The sequence below is a fragment of the Chiloscyllium punctatum genome, chromosome 33, assembly GCF_047496795.1.
Source record: "Chiloscyllium punctatum isolate Juve2018m chromosome 33, sChiPun1.3, whole genome shotgun sequence".
In the NCBI taxonomy this organism is placed as follows: Eukaryota; Metazoa; Chordata; class Chondrichthyes; order Orectolobiformes; family Hemiscylliidae; genus Chiloscyllium; species Chiloscyllium punctatum.
In genome coordinates, this window is record NC_092771.1 from 9,782,092 (window position 1) to 9,797,109 (window position 15,018).

General features: G+C 45.5%; 1 protein-coding gene across 1 annotated transcript in view; it reads left to right on the forward strand.

Moving 5' to 3' along the window:
• Positions 1-11,747: 11,747 nt before the first annotated feature.
• LOC140458410 (neuronal acetylcholine receptor subunit alpha-3-like) overlaps positions 11,748-15,018 on the forward strand; it is a 29,991-nt gene continuing 26,720 nt past the window's right edge. The window contains exons 1-3 of the mRNA XM_072552920.1: positions 11,748-12,187; positions 12,679-12,818; positions 12,917-12,961. Of these exons, the coding sequence (XP_072409021.1) occupies positions 12,127-12,187; positions 12,679-12,818; positions 12,917-12,961 (246 nt within the window). The 5' untranslated portion in view covers positions 11,748-12,126. The remainder of the gene's footprint in view (positions 12,188-12,678; positions 12,819-12,916; positions 12,962-15,018) is intronic.

The following is a 15,018-nucleotide window of genomic DNA, read 5'->3' on the forward strand; positions in this document are numbered from 1 at the left end:
TTCGCTGTCCTTTGGTATGTATGACTACAATAAACCAAATCGAAATTGGAGCATGAGTAAGCTACTCAAGGCTGTCCATCATTCGATAAGGTAATGGCTGATCTGCCCAAGATCTCAATTCCTCTTTCATGCCAGTTCCTCATTACCCATAGCTCCCTGCTAGCTCAAAAGTCCATCTACCTCCAGCGATCTAGCTACCACAACTCCCTGAGGAAGACAATTCCAGAAATTCACTATCTTCTGAGAGAAGAAATTCCTTCACAACTCCATTTGAAATGAGAGTTCCTTTATTCTGTATCCCTAAGTTCAAGATTTCCACATTGGTGGAGGCATCTTCTCCACATTCACCCTGTCAAGCCCCCTCAGAATCTTGTACATTTCAATAAACTCAACATAATCACCATTAATTATGGAGTTGAGAGAGTTTGCTTATGAGGAGAGATACTCATTGGAATGTAGACGAGTGAGAGGGGATCTTAAGGAAACAAACAAAATTATGAAGTAAATATATAAGATAGAAGCGGGTACATTGTTTCCACTGGCGATTGAAACTAGAACTAGGGGGCATAGTCTCTAATTAACAGGGAGCAAAATTAGGACTGAGTTGAGGAGGAACTTCTTCACCCAAAGGGTTGTGAATCTGTGGAATTCCCCGTCCAGTGAAGCAGTTCAGGCTACCTCATTGAATGTTTTTAAGGCAAAGACGGATTTTTGAACAGTAAAGGAATTAGGGTTATGGTGAGCAGGCAGGTAAATGGAGTTGAGTCCATAAAAAGATCACCCAGGATCTTATTGAGTGGCTGAGCAAGCTGGAGGGGCCAGATGACATACTCCTGTTCCTATTTCTTATGTTGCTCCTTTCTATCAGAACTAGGATCTGGTGACACTAACTACCCCATGCATTGCCAAGAACTCAGAGTACAGGAAACAAGAGTCAAGAAAACAAGGTTCAAGCAAATGAAGATCAATTCTATAATACAACCTGTTTATAAACGTTGCTGTTTTGGAAATGTCAAGGAAAGTCTTTGAGAATGGATTAGACATTGCTGATTTCTATGTTTTTTTAAATTCCCAAGTCTTTCCATTTTAAATTCTAATGATTTGAGATGGTCTAAAAATAAATCAGAAAGAAAGAATTTGTGTTAGTATCAAAAGCAAAGAACTGCAGATGCTGGAAATCTGAAACCAAAACAGAAATTGCTGGAGAAACTTAGCAGGTCTGGCAGCGTCTGTCAGAGAAAACAGACAACTTTACAAGTCCGGGACAAGAGTCACTGGAACATGAAACATTGACTCTGCTTTCTCTCCACAGATGCTGCCAGACCTGCTGAGTTTCGCTGGTAATTTCTATTTTCACTTATCCTCAAAGATTGTCACTGCTTGTAGCTATTCCTACCAAGAGACCTACTGTCGTTGCATGCCACTCCCATCGGCTATCACCCACACACCCACTGCAACTCACCTGAAATCGCTCCGAGACACCGTCATCCAATAACACTTTGATTGACCCCTCTTCCTCCAGAAGAGATTTCTATAGCTTTACAGCTCTGATCAAACGTCTGAAATACCGACACTATCTTTGCTGGATGTAACCTTTTAAAAGTTCTTTTTGCTTGCAATTTCTAACATCTGGCTTACCAACCACATTACAAAGGCCTCTGTATTCTTGCACAGTCTTTAACTTATTTTGCAGGTTTCTTAGGCAGACTGGGAAGTGGATAGAATGTAACATCTTCTAAGTTCTTTTCCTCATAACCTGTTTCAGTTTTCTTGTTCACACATCCTTCACCTTCACAACATTAATTCTGGCCATTACCATCTTTCTAATGACTCCTGCATCACACCTGCTACCTTCAGTTATCAATTGTCTTAAAAAGACAAACGTATCACGATGTGACACCATCAGCATACTTCTTCTGACTGCCATCGGTTTTGTCTGTCTGGTGTTCATTCTCAAATCATATGTTAAACTTCTAGAATTTATTTGATCTACAATATTGTTTGTCTGATTCTACAAGTAGCACTGTGTCGATGGTATTTGTAAGTTTGTTATGGTCTTGCCTCCAATTTTTACTTCTGAAAGTACACCTAATTTTCCACATTCACACAGTCCTTTCAAATTGCAAGGCACTTTGTATATTTTATTCAAAAGGGCAGTATTCACACGCAGACAAATAGGGCCGTAATTTATATACTGAAAGTTAGAATAGAATAGAACAGTGTTCAGGGGTGTGTAGGTTAGGTGCATTAGTCAGGGGAAATATAGAGTATTAGGGTAGGGGAATGGGTCTGGTTGGGTTACTCTTCAGAGAGTCAGTGTGGACTTGTTGGGCCGAAGGGCCTGTTTCCACACTATGGGAATCCTATGAATAGTTTCCACAGGCAACACTGTATTTTTTTTTAAAAAGCTGACTTTTATACATTGCCTTTCACAGCCTAGGAATATATCAAAGCGTTTACAACCACTGAAGTTCTTCCAAAGTGTAATCGCTGTTGTAACATAGCGAATAATGTAACTGATTTGGAAATTGCAAGTTCCAATGAACAGCAATGAGATCAGGATCAGACAATCTGTTTCCTTTTAATTACATTAATCTGTACACTGCTGACAATTTCCCTGAGCTCGTTCGAAATGGCACCACAGGATCATTTCCATCCACCTGAGGGAGGTAGGCAAGGCCTTGGTAAAACAGCTTAACTGAAAGCCAGCACCTCTGCTACTCAGTCAACACTGCACCAGAAGTATCAGCCTGAACTTTGTCCTCATGACTGTGGAGTGAATCTCAAACTCATGACCTGCTGCCTCATAGAATCCCTACGATGCAGAAAGAGGCCTTTCAGCCCATCGAGTCTGCACTTACACCCCAAACAGCATCCCACCAAATCCCAGAGCCCCGCAATTACCATGGCTAATTTGCCTAACCTACATATCCCTGGACACTATGGGCAATTGGGCGTGGCCAATCCACCCTAACATGCACATCTCTAGACTGTGGGAGGAAACCGGAGCACCCGGAGAAAACCCACGCAGACATGGGGAGACTGTGCCATCTCCACACAGGCAGTCACCTGAAGCTGAAATCGAACCCAGGTGAGGCAGCAGTGTCAAACACTGAGCCACTGTTCCTCCCATTTCCTTGGCACATGAATAGTTATGGCATTTGATGGTTTTGGTTAAGCAAGGAAATCTGACCAGGACAAAAGGAGAACTCTCTATCCTGACTTGAATAGACCCACAATATCAGCCAGATTATCACAGCATCCATTCCCAGTTTGAGCACTGAGCATGTTCTCCAATGGTGTTGTGGTTAACAATATTTTAATGGATCTCTGTACTCTTGAACTGAGAAAGTGATTCCTGGTCCCAATCTCTCTCCAGGAAAGTGGATGAAGTTGGAAATATATGCGAGATGGCAGTGAAAACAGGATTAGGCTTTTACATGAAGCATTCCATAAGTCAATGGTCTTATAATGTTCTGGCTAGGTGGGAAAGGGCATATACTGTCCATATGTACCCCAGTGGGATGCAGCGCCTTAGATAGAGGACAGGACAAAATGATTGGAAAATCGTTTGAAAAATCGCCTATTCCATTAAAGCATCATTAAATTCTCTTGGACATAATCAAAATCTAAAACAACTATATAAAGTGGTTATGTCATTTGATTAAATCAAATTTCGTTGTTATGGTCCTTGTTTCCTTTACTCTGAACTACTGGTGAATTTTGGTAGGTAACATTCGCTTATGAAGAGTTAATTTGAGCCAGCAGTGGTTTGCATTTTGGGTACTTTGTTGGGCTTAATAAGTTTAAACTTTCCCTAGTCAAATCATGTCATTAAACATTAGGAAAAATGAGATACAAAACATAACTGTATTCAGCCCTTGTGGATTCAGTCCTCAAACGTATACTAATGCACAAATGTCAAAGAAAATTTGCAGTACATGTCATGCTAAATATTACTAATTGCTGTTTGTCTAGACATGAGCAACTGAAGATTCAAGCCAACCCAGATATCAGTTACACAGCTGGATTCACAGATGTGTTCAGAACAAGGAGACTCTCTCAAACAAATATATCTAAGACAAAAAGAATAAATTTTATGAAAAATGGTGCTTCTAGCCTTTCTGTTCTCTCCGCTGTCTCTCAGTGTATAAATAAACAAAATAACTGGATGGAAATGTAGGATAGTGGAGTCTGAATGTCTGCAACCTCTTATTTCTCCTTGAATTAACTCATGCACAGTTTACTTAACTAGATGTTACAGTCTATACCTTCACAGACTGACATACTGCATTGCACGTCTGTAATGTCCCTTTCTCATGATAGATCTGATCATGTATGAGTCTTGAAATGCATCAGTCACACTTCAGGTATCATATCTTATTGCACATAAAATTCCTAGACACACTTAACAGAGGCATTAAAAATGAGAATGTCAGTCATTTCTGCTGGATTTTCTTGGAGCTGATTTACAAACGGCTGTCAAAAAGAAAGGACTTGTCTTTAAATAATGCTTCTCACAATTTAAGGACATGCCAAAGCTCTTCATGGCCAGTTAAGTACTTTTGAGATGTAATCATTGTTTTTAGGTAGGGAAAGGCAGCAGCCAATTTGCACGTAGCAGGTCCCCAGAACTAGAACTGAAAATAACAGCAAGGTCATCTGTTTTAGAAGCTGGCTGAGGGATAAATGCTAGATAGGTTACCAGAAGAACTTATAATGTGCAATATTTTGCTTGCACCCAGGACAGCAGGTGGATTGTAATCTCATTCAAAAACTGCACCTGATACACTGAAAGTCTCAGCCTGAATTGTATACTCAAGTCTTCAATCTGAAATCATGAGCTTCTGACTCAGAAACAAGAGTGCATCCCTCTGAGCCATTGCTGAGTGATCAAGCCAGAGACACTTGAGCATTGCTGCAAAAGGAAATATGCGAATGAAGCTTTGCATCTGTTCCTCATCAGGACAGACACAGAAATATCAAATTTTAGAGGGAACAACAATTTATACCACTCGAGGAAAGGGTGCTGATTGGTTGGAAAACATCCAAAGAAACTTCCACAGCTAATGCATGGTCCAGACCATCATGGAAGCTAATGTCACATCCATGGACTCCATTTACACTGCTTGTTGCCACGGAAAGGCTGCCAACATCATCAGAGACCCCTCCCACCCCAGTAATGCTCTCTTCCAACCCCTTCCGTTAGGCAGAAGGTACAGAAGCCTGAACACATGCAACAGATTCAAGAACAGCTTCTTCCCTGCCGTTATTAGACTGATGAATTGACTCTCTAACTTCAAATAATGTTGATCTTGCTAATATTGATCTTGCTTTGCACAGCTTCTGAGCGGTTGTAACATGTAAGCCTCACTCTGTCTAAGCACCCTATAATCTGTATGTCCTTGCTTGCTATGATCTGCCTGCACGGATTACAAAACAAAGCTTATCATTGTATTTAGGATAAATCAATAAATCAAATCAAATTAAAATTTGCCTCCATTTTCCTCAAGATTTATCTAAGAGATGTCAGCCTTTATTTGACCTCAGGATGTGTGATTAATGTATTAGACTGTGTGTCTTTAAAGAAATTCAATGCTACACAGCAAGCTGTCTCAGCAGAAGAAGACTACATTGTATGTCCATTTCCTGATAAAATGGTACTATGATTTGGCATAAGTATTGGCAGGCCAGAATAATGCAATTTGCATGAAGCAAGAAATGACCTGTCTTTATGCAGGATACCTTTTGAGATTTCAGAGCACTGCAAATTTCTTACAGACAAATAAATATTTCTGGACAACCGTCAAGATCACAACTTTTAAAACCATGTGGCCAATGTGCATGTGCAGTAAAAAGTAATTAAATAACTTATCAAATGATAGGCATTGGCTGAGGAATTTTTACTGCCCCAGAGAGAACTCCCTAGTTCTTCTTGGAATAGTGTCCTGGTATCTTTTGTGTCATGGGAGAAGGGCCATGGCTTGATATAGATATAGAACATAGAACAGGACAGGCCCTTCAGCCCTCGATGTTATACTAACCTTTCATCCTACTCTAAGATCAAACTAACCTAGATACCCTTCATTTTACTGTCATCCATGTGCCGATCCAAGAATCACTTAAATGTCCCTAATGACCCTATTACCATTGCTGGCAATGCATTCCATGCACCCACCATTCTCTGGTAAAGAACCTACCTCTGACATCTCCCCATACCCTCCTCCAATCACCTTAAAATTATGCCCCCTCATGATAGCCATTTCTGCCCTGGGAAAAAGTCTCTGGCTATCCACTCTATGCCTTTCATTATCTTGTACATCTCTATTAAGTCACCTCTCATTCTTCTCCACTCCAATGAGAAAAGCCCCAGCTCCCCCAACCTTTCTCTATAAGACATGCCCTCCAATCCAGGCAGCATCCTGGTAAATCTCCTCTGCACCCTCTCTAAAGCTTTTACATCCTTCCTATGAGACAACAGGAACTGAACACAATATTCCAAGTGTGGTCTAACTAGGGCCTTATAGAGCTGTAGCTTGCGGCTCTTAAACTCAGTCCCTCTGCTCATGAAACCCAACACACCATATGCCTTTTTAACAATCCTATCAACTTGGGTGGCAACTTTGAGGGATCTATAGACATGGACACTAAGATGCCTCTGTTCCTTCACACTGCCAAGAATTCTGCCTTTAACCCATTCAAATTCGACCTTCCAAAGTGGATGACTTCACACTTTTCCAGGTTGAACTCCATCTGCCACTTCTCAGCCCACCTCTGCATCTTGTCAATGTCCCGTTGCAACCTACAACAGCCCTTCACACTAGCCTTAACTCCATCAACCTTCACGTCATCAATAAACTTACCAACCCATCCTTCCACTTCCTCATCCAAGTCATTTATAGAAATCAAAGAGGTCCTAGAACAGCTGTCTGCAGAACACCACTGGTCACTGAGCTCCAGGCAAAATACTTTCCATCTACCACCACCCTCCGTTTTCCATGGGCCAGCCAATTCTGTATCCAGACAGCCGGACTTCCCTGTATTCCCATGCCTCCTTGCTTTCTGAATGAGCCTACCATGGGGAACCTTACCAATCTTCTTGCTAAAATCCATATACACCACATCCACTGCTCTAGATGCATCCACATTCATCAAGATGTTTTGTCACATCCTCAAGGAATTCCATAAGACTTATGATGCATGACCTGCCCCTCACAAAGCCATGCTGACTATCTCTAATCTATCTCTAGTATGTTTTTCCAAATAATCATAAATCCTGCCTCTCAGAATCCTCTCCAATAATTTGCCCACCACTGACACAAGACTAACTGGTCTGTAATTCCCAGGGTTATCCCTATTCCCTTTTTGAACAAAGGAATAACATTTGCCACCCTCCAATCATTGGGTACTAGTCCAGTGGACCGTGAGGACGCAAAGATCATCTCAAAAGGCACTGCAATTTCTTCCTTTGTCTCCTGTAGTATATCCCATTTGGCCCAGGGGACTTATCTATCCTCATGTTTTTCAATATTTGCAGCACATCCTCCTTCTTAACATCAACCCGTGTGATGCTTGAGCATATCAGCCTGTTTCATACTGTCCTCACAAATGACAAGTTCCCTCTCTGTAGTGAATACTGAAGCACAGTATTCCTTAAGGACCTCTCCTACCTCCTCCGACTTCTGGCACAAGTTCCCTCCACTATCCCTGATCGGCCCTACCCTCACTCTGGTCATCCTCTTGTTCCTCACCTTAGTATAGACTGCCCTGGCATTTTCCTTGATCCTACTACCAAAGCTTTTTTATGCCCCCTTCTAGCTCTCCTAAGTCCATTCTTCAGTTCCTTCCTGGCTACCTTGTTGACTCCCATAGCTACCTGGATTACACCTCTTCCCACCCTATCTCTTGCAAAAATGCCATCCCGTATTCCCAATTTCTCCGCATCCGCCGTATCTGCTCCCAGGAGGACCAGTTCCACCATAGGACACACCAGATGGCCTCCTTCTTTAGAGACCGCAATTTCCCTTCCCACGTGGTTAAAGATGCCCTCCAACGCATCTCGTCCACATCCCGCACCTCCGCCCTCAGACACCACCCCTCCAACCGTAACAAGGACAGAACGCCCCTGGTGCTCACCTTCCACCCTACAAACCTTCGCATCAACCAAATCATCCACCGACATTTCAGCCACCTCCAAAAAGTCCCCACCACCAGGGATATATTTCCCTCCCCACCCCTTTCCGCCTTCCGCAAAGACCGTTCCCTCCGTGACTACCTGGTCAGGTCCACACCCCCCTACGATCCACCCTCCCATTCTGGCACTTTCCCCTGCCACTGCAGGAACTGTAAAACCTGTGCCCACACCTCCTCCCTTACCTCTATCCAAGGCCCTAAAGGAGCCTTCCACATCCATCAAAGTTTCACCTGCACATCCACCAATATCATTTATTGTATCCGTTGCTCCCGATGTGGTCTCCTCTACATTGGGGAGACTGGGCACCTCCTAGCAGAGCGCTTTAGGGAACATCTCCGAGACACCCGCACCAATCAACTAAACCGCCCCGTGGCCCAACATTTCAACTCCCCCTCCCACTCTGCCGAGGACATGGAGGTCCTGGGCCTCCTTCACCGCCGCTCCCTCACCACCAGACGCCTGGAGGAAGAACGCCTCATCTTCCGCCTCGGAACACTTCAACCCCAGGGCATCAATGTGGACTTCAACAGCTTCCTCATTTCCCCTTCCCCCACCTCATCCTAGTTTCAAACTTCCAGCTCAGTTACTGTCTCCTTGACTTGTCTGACCTGCCTATCTTCTTTTCCACCTATCCACTCCACCCTCTCCTCCTTGACCTATCACCTTCATCTCCTCCCCCACTCACCCATTGTACTCTATGCTACTCTCTCCCCACTCCCACCCTCCTCTAGCTTATCTCTCCATGCTTCAGGCTCACTGCCTTTATTCTTGATGAAGGGCTTTTGCCCGAAACGTCGATTTCGCTGCTCGTTGGATGCTGCCTGAACTGTTGTGCTCTTCCAGCACCACTAATCCAGTACCTTGTAACTCTGTCTGATCCTTGTTTCCTCAACCTTAATTAAGCTTCTTTCTTCCTCTTCACTAGGTGTTCCACATCACCCAAGGTTCCTTCACTCTACCATCTAGTCCTTGCCTCAGTGGGACAAACCTATCCAGCACTTGCAGCAAGGGTCCCCTAAACAGCCTCCATTTCTGTTGTATATTTCCCTGAGAATATCTATTCCCAATTTATACTCCACAGTTCCTGCCTAACAGCATTGTAATTTCCCCCTCCCTTGATTAAGTAATTTTCCATCTGCGCCTCTCCCTCTCCATGACTATATTAAAGGTCAGGGAGTTGTGATCACTTTCATCGAAATGCTCTCCCAATGAGAGATCTGACACCTGACCTGGTCCGTTGCCAAGCACCAAATCCAATATAACCTCCACTCTAGTTGGCTTATATGCATATTGAGTCAGGAATCCTTTCTGGACACACCTGACAAAATCTTCTCCATCCAAACTATTTGCACAAAGGAGGGTCCAATCAATATTAGGGAAGTTAAAGTCACCCTTGACAACAACCCTGTTACTTCTGCACCTTTCCAAAATCTGCCTCCCAATTTGCTCCTCAGTGTCTCTGTTGCTATTGGGGGGATCTGTAGAAAACTCCCAGTAAAGTGACTGCTGCTTTCCTGTTTCTGACTTCCACCCATACTGACTCAGTGGACAAACTGTCCTTGAGAAAATCCCTTTCTGCAGCTGTGATCTATCCCCGCTTAGCAATGCCACTCCCTCACCTCTTTTACCTCCATCCCAATTCCTTTTGAAATATCGAAACCCTGGAACATCCAACAACCATTCCTGCCCCTGTGATATCCATGTCTTCGGAATGGCCACAACATCATTGCTCCAAGTACTGATCCATGCTCCGAGTTCATCACCCTTATTTCTTACACTTATTGCGTTAAAACAGACACACTGCAACCCATCACACTGACTGCAATTTTGCCCTATCAACTGTTATCCTTCCTCACAGACTCTCTGCACGCTGTGTCTGCCTGTTCATCAGCTTCCCCGCCCTCTGATTCGTAGCTCCAGTCCCCATCCCTTGCCGAACTAAATTTTACCCAAGAGGTCATCCCCTGCCGCTGTTCCTTGGCATTGCACTGAACTGAAGTGGTAACCAGATCATGGCTCAATTTCTGGCATATGATTTGAACAAATAACCTTCTGATTCAGAGAAAGGAGCAACACCCACTGAGCCAGAACCAACACTGGTACAAGCTGATGCCATGCTGTTCTCATTATAAAATAACAATCATCCAAACTACCAGAAGTAATCTCAACAGACATCTACTTTTCGATATTAAACTGAATGACGGAAATTACATGCAGTTTTAAATCTAATTTGTTCAATTTAGGACCTTTAATAGGGTGACTATCAAACATTAAAGGAAATGCTGTACCCATAACTCAATAACAAACTGCTGACCTCTGGCAAATAGAGCAAGAGACCATATTTAAAAGAAGTTTTTGTTATTTCTTCACAATCTTAACAATTTTCTTCAGCAGTTCCTTCAAAATTTAATTGGGAAGTCTATTTTTAAATCATTCAGACAGATCAATAAACCATATTTCATTTAGGTTCCCTCTTCCTGAAAGAACTTCCAAATTATAAACATTGTCTAATTAAGAGCTTTCCAGTGTTGCTGGGTTTGATCCTTCATTACAGGACCCTCTCCTCACTACAGTGTAACAGTATAAGTTCAGTGTTTAATATTAATCCACAGCAATGGAGTTTACAGACACCGTTGAGGAATGCAATTTTCTCATTTCCTGAGGTGTAATAATGTTGTAGTATTATTGTAGCACAGCTGAAAATGTGTTGCTGGAAAAGCACAGCAGATCAGGCAGCATCCAAGGAGGAGAATCGACGTTTCGGGCATAAGCCCTTCTTCAGGAATGAGGAGGGTGTGCCAAGCAGGCTAAGATAAAAGGTAGGGAGGAGGGACTTGGGGGAGGGGTGTTGGAAATGCGATAGGTGGAAGGAGGTCAAGGTGAGGGTGATAGGCTGGAGTGGGGGTGGGGGCGGAGAGGTCAGGAAGAAGATTGCAGGTTAGGAAGGCGGTGCTGAGTTCGAGGGATTTGACTGAGACAAGGTGAGACAAGGTAGCACAGTCTGCAGGTGTGAATTTCAGAAAGATAGTTTAGGAAATGTTGGGAGTATGGGACAAAGGTAGTGCGCCTGAATTACATGAGAGTGTGAGGCAGTATGTGAAGTGTGTGAAGTGTGGATCTGTAAAATGTGAGCATGTGGAGTATCAGAGAGTGTGAAATGAGCATGTGAGAAAGTTATGAAGTATGTGAGGGGGGTATGTCAAAGTAAGTGTGAGAGTGTGTGTGAAGTGAGTGTGACATTATGTGAAAGTGAGTGTGAGAGGCTGAAAGTGAGTGAGGGATTATGTGAAAGTGTGAGGGGGGTATGTCAAATTAAGTGTGAGTATCAAAGTGAGTGTGAGAGAGTGTGTGAAAGTGTGTGTGCACACGAAAGTGTGTGGAGTGAGTGTGTGAAGAGAGTGTGAGAGAGTGTGTGTGCAGGCAAAAGTGTGTGGAGTGAGTGTGTGAAGAGAGTGTGAGAGTGTGTGAAAGTGTGTGCGTGCGACAGTGTGTGGCGTGAGTGTGTGAAAGTGTGTGTGCGCGACAGTGTGTGGAGTGAGTGTGTGAAGAGTGTGTGTGAAAGTTTATGGATTGAGTGTGTGTGAAAATGAGTGTGGAAGTGAGTGTGAGAGTGTGGAAGTGAGTGTGAGAATGTGAAGTGAGTGTGACTGTGAGAGGAGTATGTGAAAGTGTGAGAGTTCCTGTGGTGTGAGTGGGAGAAAGGGGGAGCGTGTGGAATTCAGGAAGCAGATGCGTGTCTGGGATAGAGGCAAGAGCCTTGACTTGCGTGTGAGACGAGCCTGGCAGGGTTGAGTCTCTCTCTCAGCATTTTCCCCTTGAGACTCTCAGCTCCGTCTGCCGATTCAGTCGCTGCTGGAGAGTCAGTTGGCTGCGCTCTGCCCGTTCCAGCCGCTGTCCTTTCAGCTCACCCCCCAGCCCTCCCGCTCGGTTCAATGGGTCTCAGAGTCGGCACTCGGCCACTGGCCGGCTGTGTCCTCCTTCTGTTTCTTGGAGGTAAGCTTAGCAAATGCTGCTGGGCGAGGCGGGGGCGGGAGGTGGCGGAGGATAGTGTAGCCACATCAGGCTGGCTTCATGTCCCAGTCCTCGCTCTCTGTGTATCATCAGTTTGTATCTGGTGAAATACAAACCCTCCTTGCAAGTGGGGTTTGCAAAATTGGGCGGACATCATCATCTGGTCAGCTCCAGTCACTTCTAGTTTCAACTTCTGGTTATTTCTCAGCCCACTTGTTTTTTTTAAGTGAAATTTTTTTTTAAAACGTTTTATCTGCTCTGTCACAGTAAACAAAGGAGTTTGGATGGGAGAGTGGGTGGGTGGGAGAGTGGAGCAGTGCTCACTGTTGGAAATCTGAAGACTTGTCAAAGTAATAGAAGCTGTTTTCTCTCTCTCTCTCCCTACACCCATCATCTCCTTCTCACTCTGTCCACCCATTCCACCCCCCCCCCCCACCCCCAACAACTCTGTTGATTTCTTCTGTAAAAACAAGCTGCCCTGTCCAGTGAAGGAGAGAGGAAGCTACTTGCCAAGCTATTCGCTAATTACAGTCGGTACATTAGGCCGGTGGAGAATGTGTCCAGGCCAGTGGTAGTGCAGTTCGAGGTGTCTCTGTCCCAGCTGATCAAAGTGGTACAGTATAGTGCTCTCCTTACTGCCTGGCCCCAGGCTGTGTGCTGACTTGTGCAATCCCATTTAACCCTGTAACAACTCATTCTTTCCCTCCACAGGACGAGATCAATCAAATTATGGAGACCAACTTGTGGCTGAAGCATGTGAGTGTCCTATCATTTATTCCCGACAGGACTGATTTGTGCCCGGGTCAAAGAGGCCAGGGTGCTGTGGTGACCTGATTGTTTTCCAGGAGCTCTGGGGGTCCTGCTCAGTATTAGGCTGGTCACTTGGATTATCACAGTTGGGCCAATACTGGCATCTGGTACCACATATGGGGAGGGGGGAGGGAGGTGGGATTTTGGTCCCATGCCCTTTCACATGTGGGGGAGGGGATCCCACAGCCTTCCACACGTGGGGGAGGAGCACCACAGCCTTCCACACGTGGGGGAGGGGATCCCACAGCCTTCCACACGTGGGGGAGGAGCACCACAGCCTTCCACACGTGGGGGAGGGGATCCCACAGCCTTCCACACGTGGGGGAGGGGATCCCACAACCTTCCACGTGTGGGGGAGGGGATCCCACAGCCTTCCACGTGTGGGGGAGGGGATCCCACAGCCTTCCACGTGTGGGGGAGGGGATCCCACAGCCTTCCACGTGTGGGGGAGGGGATCCCACAGCCTTCCACGTGTGGGGGAGGGGTTCCCACAGCCTTCCACACGTGGGGGAGGAGCACCACAGCCTTCCACACGTGGGGGAGGGGATCCCACAGCCTTCCACACGTGGGGGAGGGGATCCCACAACCTTCCACGTGTGGGGGAGGGGATCCCACAGCCTTCCACGTGTGGGGGAGGGGATCCCACAGCCTTCCACGTGTGGGGGAGGGGATCCCACAGCCTTCCACGTGTGGGGGAGGGGATCCCACAGCCTTCCACGTGTGGGGGAGGGGATCCCACAGCCTTCCACGTGTGGGGGAGGGGTTCCCACAGCCTTCCACGTGTGGGGGAGGGGTTCCACAGCCTTCCACGTGTGGGGGAGGGGTTCCACAGCCTTCCACGTGTGGGGGAGGGGTTCCACAGCCTTCCACGTGTGGGGGAGGGGTTCCACAGCCTTCCACGTGTGGGGGAGGGGTTCCACAGCCTTCCACGTGTGGGGGAGGGGATCCCACAGCCTTCCACACGTGGGGGAGGGGTTCCACAGCCTTCCACGTGTGGGGGAGGGGTTCCACAGCCTTCCACGTGTGGGGGAAGGGTACCACAGCCTTCCACGTGTGGGGGAGGGGGACCTACAGCCTGCTAAATGTGTAGGGCCTGGGGTACTACACATCACTGGTGAATCACAGAATTGTTACTTTGCCAAAGAGGCCATTCTTCCCATCATGCCTGCACCTAGTACCTTCTCCTCACATCTGGCCATTCCTACCTTTTTAAAAATTCATTCATGGGATGTGGGTGTTGCTGGCTAGACCAGCATTTGTTGCCCAGTGGGCAGTTGAGAATTAACCACATTGTTAAGGGTCTGGAGTGACATGTGGGCCAGACCAGGTAAGGATGACAGATTTCCCTCCCTAAAAGGATATTAGTGAACCAGCTGGGTTTTTACAACAATCATTAACAGTTTATGGTCACCATTACACTCGTAATTCCAGATTGTTATTGAATTCAAATTCCATCATCTGCCGTGGTGAGATTTGAACCTCGGTCTCCAGAACATTACCTGGGTGCATGGATTAATCATCTATCACCAGACCATTGCCTCCCCATAAATTATCCATCTAGGTAATTAACAATGCCCTCTTGAATGCCTCAATTGAACCTACCTCTTCCACATTTCCAGGCAGTGCATTCCATTCCAGACCCTAATGACTTGCTGGGTGAAATAGCTTTTTCTCACATTATCCTTGCTTCATTTGTGCATCACTTTAAACTATGCCCTCTCGTTCTTTTTCCTTTTACTAGGAGGAATAGCTTCTCCCTACAGTATGCAGCCTGCTCATTATTTTAGAAACCTTATCAAATCTCTTAGCTGCTCTCTATCCAAGGAGAACAGTCCCTACCTTTTCAAATCTATCCTCATAATTGAAGTTTCACATTCTCGGGACCATGCTTGGAAATCACTTCTGCACTGTCTCTTATGCATTTACACCTTTGCTGTAATGTGGCACTCACAGCAGTACATAAACTCCAGCTGAGATCTAACAAGTGTTATCTAGACTGAATG